At 38.6% G+C, this 13,215-nt stretch overlaps 1 protein-coding gene across 7 annotated transcripts in view; it reads left to right on the top strand.

Annotated features, from left to right (window-relative positions):
* The window catches only part of TNRC6A (trinucleotide repeat containing adaptor 6A), a 50,805-nt gene extending 37,999 nt beyond the window's left edge, over window positions 1–12,806 (top strand). For 2 of the 7 annotated variants that reach the window (XM_085312937.1, XM_085312941.1), the window contains 13 exons: window positions 509–646; window positions 893–1,021; window positions 1,136–1,213; window positions 1,486–1,696; window positions 2,292–2,324; window positions 4,520–4,651; window positions 7,002–7,160; window positions 7,519–7,659; window positions 8,179–8,286; window positions 8,501–8,722; window positions 9,446–9,516; window positions 9,668–9,807; window positions 10,004–12,806. In XM_085312937.1, coding sequence (XP_085169063.1) covers window positions 509–646; window positions 893–1,021; window positions 1,136–1,213; window positions 1,486–1,696; window positions 2,292–2,324; window positions 4,520–4,651; window positions 7,002–7,160; window positions 7,519–7,659; window positions 8,179–8,286; window positions 8,501–8,722; window positions 9,446–9,516; window positions 9,668–9,807; window positions 10,004–10,379 — 1,938 coding nt within the window. In that variant the 3' untranslated portion in view covers window positions 10,380–12,806. The remainder of the gene's footprint in view (window positions 1–508; window positions 647–892; window positions 1,022–1,135; window positions 1,214–1,485; window positions 1,697–2,291; window positions 2,325–4,519; window positions 4,652–7,001; window positions 7,161–7,518; window positions 7,660–8,178; window positions 8,287–8,500; window positions 8,723–9,445; window positions 9,517–9,667; window positions 9,808–10,003) is intronic. The other 5 variants (XM_085312940.1, XM_085312943.1, XM_085312938.1 and 2 more) reach the window with 4 other exon arrangements.
* Window positions 12,807–13,215: the final 409 nt, after the last annotated feature.

Here is a 13,215-nt window from a genome sequence, read left to right on the forward strand (position 1 = left end):
TAAATAATACTAAGCACTTTCTATAGCGCATTTGCAGTGCAAGTAACACTAACCTGATCTCTTTTGTTTTCTGCCTATTTCCTGCTGATGCTGGACTGTCATGTGACTCTTCCCTTCTGTTCCTGGCAATGGTTTCTCCTTTCTGCTTGCTTGCTGGCTGGTTRTTGCGCATCGGTTTGTCTGTCCAATCAGGATGGCATTGTAGCAGACGAGTCCCAAAACATGCAGTTTCTGTCCAATCAAAACATGAAGCTTCCCCCTTCAAATAGTGCACTACCTAACCAAGCCCTTGGCTCCCTAGCAGGGCTAGGTATGCAAAACTTGAATTCTGTTAGACAGGTAAGGCTGTATGCATATCTGTGGCATGTTACTTGACAGCATTTAATACCTTTTGATACAATATCTGAGCTACTGTTTTGATATGTGTTTAACATCTAATAGAAATGTATAGGGGTGGGAGAAGTAGCAGAAGAGGGGTATTGTCACTAACTTCCCTTTCCTTCCCCAGAATGGCAATCCCAGTATGTTTGGTGTTGGTAATATAGCAGCACAGCCCAGGAGCATGCAGCAGCCTCCAGCACAACCTCTTAATTCATCTCAGCCTAATCCACGTGCTCAAGTGCCTCCTCCATTACTGTCCCCTCAGGTAATTGAGTTATATTGCACATTCTGTGGAGAAACTAACCAAAATGCTCTTTAGTAAATTGTTTTTCATTTATTGGTATTGATGAGATTTATTCTGTAAATACTTGAAAACTTACTTGGCAGCTGTTAACCACAGGATACGATATTCTTGACATTCTATCCCTAGTATAATTAACTGCTCATGTTATTGTCAGTATTCTTCTATGAAAGTTTACATAATCACTCTTCATACTGGTCCATTTTGCAGGTTCCAGTATCATTACTGAAGTATGCACCAAACAACGGTGGCCTGAGCCCACTTTTTGGCCCACAACAGGTAGCCATGTTGAATCAACTGTCCCAGTTAAACCAGCTTTCTCAGATCTCCCAGTTACAGGTAAGCTAACAAAGCTAGTTGCTCTGTGTTCTGTTTGAACTCTTAAGTAGAACATTACCTCAATTATAAACTGTTCTTTTAAAAAAAAAAAAACAAAACCCCACTGTCTCGTAGCGGTTGTTGGCTCAGCAGCAAAAAGCGCAGAATCAAAGAAGCATGCCTTCTGGTGGTCGTCAACAGCAGGAGCAGCAGGTAAATAAATACCTTTAAGATAGTTTGAAAAGTTAATAATAAACTGTTGTTCATCCTGAACAGGATTTCTTGTTTAAAAACTGTATAAATGTGTATAAGATAAAAAGTATTTTGACAAGCTTTGAACTATAGGAGTGCACTTGGCTTAATAATGGGTTTTGCTGTGCTAAAAAGCACAAAACACAATGATGTATTTCACTGTCTTTCTCTAAATGTGGAATAACTTTTGCCTATTCTGTAACTGCTGTTTTTTTTTTTTTTTTTCCCTGAAGGGTCGATCTCTTAGTATGCAGCAACAGATGATGCAACAGTCCCGTCAGCTTGATCCAAACCTGTTAATGAAGCAGCAAACTCCACCCTCTCAACAGCAGTCACTCCATCAACCTACCATGAAATCTTTCCTTGAGAATGTCATACCCCATGCTACTCCTGAGCTACAAAAAGGGCCATCACCAATAAACGCGTTCAGCAGCTTCCCTATAGGTGCGTTTCTCCATGTTAATTTAATACAGTCAATGGACACTTAAATTGAATAGGACACACAGCCTTCTTAACTTTGCCTGGATTTTTCCTCCTCTGAAAACAGTGATAGTAATCCTGCTAGCTTTTACAATTGTAAGGGCAGTAGTAATTCTTTTTGGTACTCATCCAGTTATCTTTGTTCACTAGAGAGTGTTAAACACTCGTTTCCAGAGGTGGGTAGTTGTATTTAAGTACAAATTGTTTTAAGTTCTTGTAGAATTTCTGTTAGCTTGAATTTCTTATCCTGTGGGTCCAAAGCTGCTGACTTGAAGTTGTTTTGCAGTCGTGGCTCCTGGGGCTTAAGGAATTTTAGAAGCAGAATCCATATGAAGAATCTATTGAAATGGTCTTACTTCTTTGGATTTCAAAAATGTTTTCACTGAATCTAGAATTGCATAGGGAGAACAAAAAGTTAATTTCCCTTCTAATGGTTAAGTCTATAAAAGACAGTTCTTAGCTTTTTAATTTTAAAGTATGATTGTCTCATTTCAGGCAAAACATTGGAATATTTATAAATACAAACATGTCCTCTTTTTTTTTCTCCCTACATTTCCAGGCTTCTGTCCAATTTCTACTTCAGAAATTCCAGGCTTGTATATTTTCTCCTTACTTTAGGTCCCTTTTTAATGCTATCTTACACCTACTACAACTGTATCCCATTTATCCCTCCTTTTTATCCCTGTTTTTTTTCCTCCTCTCCAGTTTGCTCTTCTTACATGTTGTTCTAATCCTGCCACTTCTGTTGGGCTGATTTTTTTTGCGTTCTCATTACCCTTTTTGGAAAAAATTGTTCGTTTAAAGACTGCTGCTGAAATCCTTGTGCTTATAGATGGAGTGTTATGGAATCAGTGGGTTGGTGCAGGCCATACTGTTACGCTGCATGTGGCACACTGGAATTTTGCTTGTGGCAAGTCTCAAGTCCAGGCTGCTGCTTAATAGTTGCTGATGATGATTGGCATCAAGATCTAACTACTGCTTTCATTCAAAGAGCCAGGGATTTTTTTAAAAAAAWGAAGCTTAGATAGTTAATAGAGGCAGAGTGCTAGTTCGATAAAAGAAGTATTCAACTTTCTTACCAAGCTTCATACTGAGTAATTGCATCCTGCTAATGTTAGATTCACTTTTTCTACTAGAGATAAGTTCTCTCTCCTTGCTTTGAATTGTTGGGTAATATTGTTAAGCCTGCTACTTTCTCACTTTTATCATTCCCACCTTTCAAGATTGCTTTGGGATCCCTTTGGAGTAGCACTGTGTAACTTATATAAGAAAGTATAACAGTGCTTAGTTTACAAAGGAAAGGCTTAGGAGAAGGAATAGTAGGTTGCTGGAATTTCTTCACACTCAGTGAAGAATTGGGTCAAGAGAAGTGTTGGCAGGATTCTCCAGGTGCACAAAGCATAATAGCATAGTCATGTGAKGTAGAGCTGAACTTGGAAGTTGGCTTCTGGAAAATCTTGAGGGTATGTAATTTTCTCTGTGTCCTGATACTAGCATTAGAAGACTTAGCACTGAAAGCAGGAAAGCCCTGTTTACATTCTTATTAGCTGAATTTGTTTGCCAAAATTGATTAGACTTGCTGGTGAAAAGCAGAAGTTTTGGGGAAGAGGGAGGAGGTTTCCTCTCTTTAGCTGATTGGTGCTGCAGTTGTATCTTGACCCTTCTATGGAATTAAGTATCTCCAGTRTTAAAAATACATTTTTCTGCCAAATACTCTAATTATGCCTCTTCAAAAAAATAACTTTATGGCAGTAAATGTTGACTTAGGAGCAAAATTAATGATCAGTTTCCAGTACTGGAGAGAGTTGTTTATAGTTAAAATTTTTTWAAAAAATTTAAATTGAGAAATTTGCCTACAGTTTCTTACACTAAATCAAAAGTTGGTAGTGATTTATTTTCAGAGATTAAGTAAATACTTTGGAAGGGTTGAGAATTAACCAAGTATGGTTGTGAATTGAGAATTCTTACAGACCTAGAATGAGTGCAGACATGCCAAAGTCAGAAATACGGGCACATTGTTTGAGCCCAAGATAGTAGGTTCTCAAAGGGATATTTGGACTGATTGGGATTGGTGTTATATTGATTCTCTGGCAGATTAACCTTTAGAAATGCAGACTGCAACTTAGAACAGATAAAGACAGGTTTTGTTTGTTTGCTAAATATTAAAATCCAATTCAGTGTGAACAGGACAAATACAGGTGGGGGCAGGACTAGTATTACCTGTGTAGGCCCATGAGGGATGCTTACATATCTACACTGAGCATGGTTCAGAATCTGGCAAGGTGTCCTGTTGAGTAGTTCAAGAAAGAACGAAAATGAGGTTCTAACTGCAGATGTCAGTATATAGTCTTTGCTGAATAGGCATGTACACAGGCACACCCTTCTGTGAGAAGTGTCCTTTATAACTGAACATAGCTCGTCAAGGTACAATACTCCTGTGTCATACAGATGAGATCGATTATTGTACTAATGCTAGACTGACATTAGAAATGACACTCTTTTTTTTGGTGATATCTTAGTTTTTCCGATTTCCTCAATGGCGGCTTCTGCTGGAATATTTTTGCATGAAGATATCAGCTGAGAAGTTCGGAGTGCTTTGCATTGCTTAGCTTAGCTTCTGTTTGTAGCAATTTTACTGTATTCGGTGCTACAATGTTTCTTCAAAAACAGCCTTAGAAGCATGAAATAACCATAGTAATGTGCTCTTGAAAGTTGATTAGGACAGTGGTGGTAGTTAGCAGAAGAAAAGCATTTAGTTGGTCTTTCATAAACTATATATGTTTTTAGGAATGAACTCAAACTTGAATGTAAACATGGATATGAACAGTATTAAAGAGCCACAATCTCGACTGAGGAAATGGACTACAGTAGACAGCATTTCTGTGAACACGTCGTTAGATCAAAACTCCAGCAAACATGGTATGTTAAGTGTCAGTGGATAATATGTGACATATGTCAGATTTTCAAATCCTCTGTGCGTATAAAATGCCTGTTTGCTATATTTAGTCCTATAGTTGTCACGTTTTTGAGTGTTGCTTGTAGCTGTCAGAATTCTTACTGCATTGCCTCTGCCARACGTTCTTACTAGTCTTCCGCAGCAGCCCATGGTTTTCTTGAATGTCTTTACTTAAACTGAAGTGGGTTTTTTTGACAGAATTTAATAGAAATTCTATTGAAAATTTATTTTTTAGAACAGACTTTCTTTTGTAAGTGTCAACATCACTTAATCGAGATTAGAATGCTTCATATCTTAAAACAGAAGCTTGAGCTTTTCTAGGCTTTGTCCCCACCCCCATATCTCTTTTGCGCGCGCATGCGTGCACACACACACACACACACGCCCGAGTTGGCCTTAGTTGTGTTCTATGAGGATTTAACTCTGTTCACACATCCTCTTCATATCTGACATCATTTAGTTAGAGGTCTTGGTTATGAAGCAGTATGATTGCATTCTAAAAATGTGGAGAGTTTATAAGGGATAGAATACTGCCACTGCTGTACTCTGACTAGGTAGATTTTTGATCCATTTTTCATTCTGATAATCAGGTTTCTTAAGACATTTCAACTCTTTCAGTTGCTTGAAATCTCATCTAGTTAAAATTTGAATCTATTGCGCAAAGATTCTGTGTCTAAAGATAGTTATAAAACATCTCCAGTTTCCTATTACCCTTCAGTCTTCAGATTGTTTGGATATTTTTAGACTTGACAGCTGTTTTGATACTATGAAATGGCTTAGTGTCTGAAACATCTAGTGGGGATATCCTGATACTACACTTGCTTAACCTAAATTTCATCTGAAATTTATTCTAAATTTCAGCTGTTAGATGTGTTGTTGTTGCTTTAACTATGGATAATGTTTCCTGAATAGTGTTAGGAGTGTGATTATTTGAACTCTGGATTTAGTGAGTCTCTAGTTAGTCTTCTGTTCCTTCAGAACTGTAGATTCTTGTTTCTGCCATTTGTTAACTTTAAAACCTCTCCTTGCAGGTTTGCACAGAATCAAATAGGTTGTGTACAGTGCTCTTATCCCTTGCTCCAGTGGTGATGTGTTGTGTTTTGGTTTGGTTTTGGTTTGTTTTATTTTTTTTATTGGGGGGAGGGGTAGGAGTATGAATCGAATTGACAGAGCTTTACTGTGGCAAAAGGCCTATCAGATTTGTAGTTGCCTCCTCCAAGACTACTCCCATTTTTGAGAGCTATCTTGGAATGTATTTACCACCCATTATTCAGCTGGGTGTCTCAGAATGCTCTTAACCTTTTGAATTACTTTTTCAGTTAAATTTAATAAATACACTTTTTAATAAGATTTCATGTAAGATTATTGTGATTTTCTCTTGAGTTACTTGAGGATCTTTCATTTTAGATTATATACTCCTGTATGACTTCTTACAGATCTTGATGTCATAAGATGACAGTATATTGCTATGCATTTGACAAATGCTTTACGTGGACTGTCTTTAGTTTTACTTATGAAGTTTGTACAAGTACTAAGACCACTAAGAGATTATTTTTTTTCTCCTTTGTAAATTATTAGAGCATAGTTTGATATCAAGTGGGACATAATAAAGAAGTTGTGATGCACAGATTTGATGTAGCAACTTGCTGTCAGTTGAAACATTCAAAGGTTTCTTCTTATGATGACATACATTGCTTTCTGATTACTCGAGTATGAAGAGGAACAATAATTCCTTCATGCTTTTTTTTTAATGGTGGGCAATTTTTTTCATTATGGGTTGAATGGAAGATAGCCGTGTTTGATGTTTCTCTAATCTCTAGTTCTAGGTCTCTAGAACACTGTTCACTCTGAACCTCTCAAGTTTTACCAAGACCAGACAACACGCACTGACTCTTAATGGTGGTGCATGCAATTCTGCAGATAGCTGGATAAGTTGTTGTATGCTTCCTATGTTCTCTGTTCCTAAATATTTTCATTGTTTACTGTCAAAGATGAGATGTTGAATTAGACATCCCTTTGATGGTTCCCAGTACAGTTGTTCTTATATATTCTTACCATGATTTGGAGATTATCTGATTCATATAGTCAAACCTAGAAAGTGGTGTAAAATTGCTCTTTAATAAGAGGCATTTTTATAGATGTTTTGTGTAGGTTTTCTGTGTCATTTGGTCTTGCCGTAACTGCACTCAGGATCTAAATCCTTACCTGGTATATATCTTTGTTGATTATATCTGCACAATAGAGATCATAATTCTAAGACTGGTTAAGAAAACTGTGAATTTCTTTTTTTTATTATTATTATTTTTTTATTAGGTGCTATTTCAAGTGGTTTTAGGCTGGAAGAGTCTCCATTTGTTCCATATGACTTTATGAACAGCAGTAATTCACCAGCCAGTCCCCCTGGATCTATAGGGGATGGCTGGCCCCGTGCCAAATCGCCTAACGGCTCTAGCAGTGTTAACTGGCCACCAGGTACTAAACACCAATGCTTACTCTTTGCATGTTTCTTACTATTCAGCAGTTTTTCTTCTGGGTTCCTTGGCCATTACAGGTTGGAGGAAAGAGAAAGGAACCTGTAGAAGACCATTAAGGATGTACTTTTAACTAACCAAAATTGAAATTATGAGCTTTATTTTACATAGAGAAGTATATCTCTGTCTTGAAATTTTACCTTGGCAAGGAATTAATAAGGTGAAGAGAAGACTAGATTTAGTAAATGAAATGCGTAAGAGGTTTTGGGTTGTAGGTCATTATTAAAAGCTGTATTGTTTAGACAGCTGTTCCCTGTAAAAGATCAAAACAAGCTGCTTTTCTGAATCTCTATTCCTAGAGTTTCGTCCTGGTGAGCCATGGAAAGGTTATCCAAACATCGACCCTGAAACTGACCCTTACGTCACTCCTGGCAGTGTCATAAACAATCTTTCAATTAATACTGTGCGGGAAGTTGACCACCTCAGGGACAGGAACAGTGGTATGTTAAGATGCTACTTTATTAATAATTGTATACAAATTTCTGTTCAGTCACAGAGAAAGTAGGTATATGTGGAAATGTTTGCTGTTTTTCAGTATTCCTAATTAGCTTTTATATTGTGGGTTTTCTGGCCAAAAATCTCATCTTTGGATAAAGCACCACGATTTGATACAATGCAACAGATATTCAAAGAATGCTATTACAGCATTGAGTGAACACTGCTACTACGCCTTCTGATGTAATTCTTCTGTGCCCTGAAGCACTGTGTTTGGAAATAGTAAGAAAAACTTAGTCATCTCCCTATTGCAGTAATGTAACAAGCTTTGATTACAGTAGATGCAGGATGCTGAATGCTCCTTTGTGTTGAGCGTGCTTGCTACTATGTGCCTTTGGATTAAGGGTGAAGACTGAAAATAGTGGAGAAGGTCCCTAGTCTGACTGTGCAGTCTAGACTGCAAGTTTTATTGCATTTCTGATGGACTGTGCTGCAACTGACGTTGTTGTTGTTTGTTGTTTTAGGGTCATCCTCATCTTTGAACACCACGCTGCCTTCAACTAGTGCCTGGTCATCCATTCGTGCCTCCAACTACAATGTTTCCCTCAGCAGTACAGCACAAAGCACTTCAGGTGATGTCTGCTTATATTACTGGTATTTCTTGTCCTTCATGTGCTTCATGGAGATAGTAAATGTTAATAAAAAAGTAGTCCTGAGGTTTCATCTGACTGGTAACTTTACTAATTTTCACAGTAGCTATTTTAATTTTTACTTTAATTTAGCAACGTTATCTGTAGCAAGGTGACATCACCGTGGTCACTATGGTTGTCTTTATATTTCTTCTAGTAGCCAGAAACAGTGATTCCAAATCAACATGGTCTCCTGGATCAGTCACTAACACCTCTCTGGCTCATGAGCTGTGGAAGGTCCCTTTGCCACCTAAAAGCATCACTGCTCCGTCCCGCCCACCTCCAGGGCTAACAGGCCAGAAACCACCTTTATCCACTTGGGATAACTCCCTTCGTTTGGGTGGAGGATGGGGAAATTCTGATGCCAGATATACCCCTGGTAAGGATGTTTGTGTTGAGGTTTTTGTTTTGTTTTTAAGCTAAGGAGCTTTTAAGCTAATAAATTTATCGCTGTTGGCTCACATCTGTACAACTTGTCTTGCCAAAAGCAAAAGCTAATTTATATATCCTAAACTGATTACTGAAGATTTTTTTCACTAGAAAAATTTGGTTTTAGGAGGGGGGGGGGGGAATGGGAAGGTGCAGGGAGGTTGGTATTGTATGTAGCAGTATCATGGATGATACTAATGTTCATTCTGTTCTTAGTATGAGCCCTCTCTCTGGCTTATTCCTTTTGCATTTGTGCAGCTAAATGTAGTCACTTACTAGGCATCCCTCAGTGGTTCGTACAGTAATGAATTGGATCGTGGCAATGTAGTAAGTCTTCAGCCAGATTCCACACCTCTTCTGAAACTGCAGCAAGAGTCAAAACAGAAATATCTTTGATTTTGTTTCGGTTATTATTATCTGACAGTAGTGTAACTACTTAGCACTATTTACATCATCAAAGCCCTTCAGGAAACATAAAATGAGCAGATAATGACACTGAATCTTACACCATCCCAGTGTAGCCTTATGATAGCTTTAAGCATGAGAAAGATTGGTACTACGTAAGTTTTTTTTCTGTTCGTGAATATTCTTATGCCATGCAGCTTCTTAGGTTTCTCCTAATACACTAGTATTCGGTGTGGTGAGGCTGACTACTTTATTTTTCCTTGTTTAGGTTCAAGCTGGGGTGAGAGCAGCTCAGGGAGAATAACAAATTGGCTTGTTCTAAAAAACCTTACACCTCAGGTAAGGCTGGGGCATGTGCATGGAGTGTGGAACATGGCTAGCAGCCCAGGGGCAGTAGATAGCCCTGTAACCTGAGCAGCCTCCCCTACTAGGTTGGAGCTTTACACAAGTTCTTCTCACACCTTGTGCTTTTCTTTTTTTTCATGCTTAGATCGATGGCTCAACCCTGCGTACTCTGTGCATGCAGCACGGTCCACTAATAACATTCCACCTTAACCTCCCACATGGTAATGCTTTGGTCCGTTACAGTTCAAAAGAAGAGGTAGTGAAGGCACAAAAATCTCTGCACATGTAAGTGCTTTTTCTGTCTAAATTTTAAACTGTAAATCTTTTGTAGGATGTGAAATGCTTTTGTAAGGAGAGGTACAGTGATTCTTAATGTCACCTTAGCATCTAAAGGGTTTATGCCAAAGTGTTAGTGCAGAGATGAAAGTAAAACAATCTCTCTGTCTTTCTCTTAAAATATGCCCTTCTCATTCTTCCACAGGTGTGTATTAGGGAACACTACTATTCTTGCTGAGTTTGCCAGTGAAGAGGAGATTAGTCGCTTCTTTGCACAAGGCCAGTCTCTGACTCCGTCTCCTGGCTGGCAGTCTCTTGGATCCAGCCAGAACCGACTTGGATCCATTGACGGTTCCCATTCGTTCTCAAACCGTAATGATCTAAATCACTGGAATGGTGCTGGGCTGTCGGGAACTAGCAGTGGAGACCTTCATGGCACTTCACTTTGGGGGAGCCCCAACTATTCCACGAGCCTGTGGGGCACCCCGAGCAGCAATGACACCAGGGGAATTAGCAGCCCATCCCCCATCAACGCTTTCCTTTCTGTTGACCACCTAGGTGGAGGTGGAGAGTCCATGTAACCTTTTACTTTTTTCAACTAATAAACTGTGACCTCAAGATGTAACAAAGCAGCACTAATTTGGACTTTTCACCTACAACAAGGGGGTCACCTGTGGAAACAGTTACTTTCTGCACATTTTCCACTTTGTTTTAGCCCAAAACATATCAGTTTGAATACTTGAATCATGCAGGCCAATATTATAATGTGAAAAAGTATATATTTACACTTCCAGATAGTGCTATCCATATAAAACTGCTTGGAATGAGCTCATTTGTGTATATTCATCATGTTTATTCTTTGAATTCCATTTTTTCTTTTTTTTTTCTTTTTTTGCATTTTGCTGATAATGTTGGAGTATGAGCTTTTTAACTTTGCACTGAATGATGTTCTCTCTGTCTAATCGGCAATATCGGGGAGGCAGCAGTTCACGTGTAAATGTTTACTCAAGGATGTTCTTAACAAACAGTGTGCGCTCTCTACTATGCCTTGATGTATGCCTACCTTATTGTGGTATTGTGGCGTTTAAAGATCAAGTTATGATACTGACTTAGGATTATGAATGAAAGTATTGCACCAGTTTTTTCATGTATAAAACTAAAGAATTTAGCTCTACAGTTTGAAAAACTGTGGCCACAGCTGTGACTTGCAACCCAGCCTGCAAGCCAGGGGGGTCCTGCACTTTCAATAGGCTTTCAATTTTGTTTTGGGGGTGCCCATGTTGGGACCTTCTTGTTTACAGAATATTTTTTTTGTTTTTTGAGAAAAATGTTTACTCTTCCATCATTTTAAAAATTTTTAAAAAGACAAAAAAAATTGAGAATGAAAAAGATGCTTTCTATCTCTGGGAATAATGAACAGTGTTTGGCCATGTCCTTTTGTTTTCTATTCCTGTATCCTAAATCAAAGAGCATGGCTCTCAGGAAAACCAGTTCCCCAGTAAAAACTCCTTGTAGTTTCTTATAGGAAAAAAACTCAACTTTTAGCACTGATAATACTTACTGCTCTGTAAAACTTTTCTCTGCAAAAAAAAAAAAAAAAAAAAAAAAAAACACGCTTCAAGCTGGAGTTTGACATACTGCTTTCTGACGCTGTCTTTTTATTAGTGAGTGGTGGTGGTTTGCTAATAATCTGTAGTTATACAATTTTTTTGTAATCCCATCGAGTGGCTCTGTTTCTGCTCTTGTGACTGTGTTAACGTTTAACTGTCGTACCTTAAAGCCGAACTGAGTAACTATGCATACTGTAACCAAGTTATTGGGCTTACAGAATTGTTTGTTGTATAAAAGTTTTAAATGTTTAAAAAGTTCTCGCAAATACTTTCTCGCAAAAGTAACGAGTTACATCTTTTTGCCACAAAAGGTATTATATAATGCTTGTTTAGTCAATGAATGAAAGACTAGGCAAGGGTAAAAATTTTAACAGTGCAGAAATCGCCATCATTTCATTGCCTTGATTCTAACTGTTTGTGTCTGAAGATGCAAAAGAAGTCAGTGGCTTTTAACTGTTTACAAATAGAATGTGATTGTAAAATGTACAGTTTGGTTGTGTTTGAATTATGAAGTTTCTCCAGATATTAATAAATCATGATGTTTTTGGCTGCTCAGCATATAACTGTCTATTTTTTGTGACTTTATTTGTAGGCTGTTTTCTATACAATGAAAATATCAAATATGATAGCTCTGTGTTCCCATAGTTTGGTTTTCTTTTTAGCAAAATGTTTTCTTTTTTTAATGAACAAATCTGCATTTTATTCTAGCAAAAATCTCCCTCAATGTGCCCACTCTGAGATGAGACTATAAGTGTAGAAAACTGCAGCTTGCTTTTCCTTTTCTATTCGAGCACCTTTTGGGATCCTGTTGCCCTCATGTCCTCGGTATACTTCAAATGCCCCGTTTTTCAAATGACCCCACCATTTGTGCCCAGCTAGATGCTCAAGAGGACATTTGCAAATAAGGAGAGCATTTTGGAAAATAAACTTTAATGCTTAAAATGTACTGGTGTTTAAATTTATACCTCATTTACATTAATCATGATGAACAATGCAGCAGTGCTTAATTTGTATTTCACTTTTCACAGTGGCTTAGCTTGTTCTGAAATGGCTATAGGGCAGACCATATATGTACATAGTATGATGTGACTTCAAAAACTGTTAGACTTTATTTTCAAATTGCCGGATGTAAGTCATTAACTCTGTTGGATGCCAGCATTGTGTGTTACTCGACACTTATCTGTAGTTACTTACTATGAAATACACTGTCCCAAGCCAAAGCTGGCTTCTAAAGTCTGGTCTGAAACAGTGGTGAAAAAGTTGGCTGATAATCTTCAGGACTCTGCATTAAGTAGAACTGACATCATACCTGCGTTGATTGTATTGTCAAAGTGTTTGAAATTCCTTCACTGAGCTTGTTATGTGGAAATAAAATGTGGTTGGTTTTAAAAGCTGAAACTTGTTGCCTGTATTTTAGTCTGTAGTTTTCAAGCTGTCCAGCTCCTCTCGAGATGGGCCAGTTCCATCCCCTCGCAGTAAGAACGAGGCTGTCTGGCTTTGTGCTGGGGAGAGATTAATTCTTGTCTTTCACTCAGATTGATGCTGCACAGCCGCGCTCAGGGCGGAAAGCTCAGTGGGCTGCTGCTGGCCATTCCCAGCACCTCCCCTGGGGCCTCCTCCAGGTGCCAGCCTGAGCCGTGCCAGGGCGGTGTGAGGAAGGGTGCAGCTGCGTGCGTGGGAGCAGCCTGCTCGCGCCCCCCTTCCAGGGGAGGGAAGGGGCCTGGCTTGCTCAGCATGCACAAATATAAGCCAAACTGCAAAGCTAAATAATCAGCTCACCGCTCGCTGCCTGGACAGCTGGTGCAGG

This window comes from Rhea americana, unplaced genomic scaffold, assembly GCF_003343005.1.
Source record: "Rhea americana isolate MKP2758 unplaced genomic scaffold, rheAme1 scaffold_370, whole genome shotgun sequence".
Classification (NCBI taxonomy): Eukaryota; Metazoa; Chordata; class Aves; order Rheiformes; family Rheidae; genus Rhea; species Rhea americana.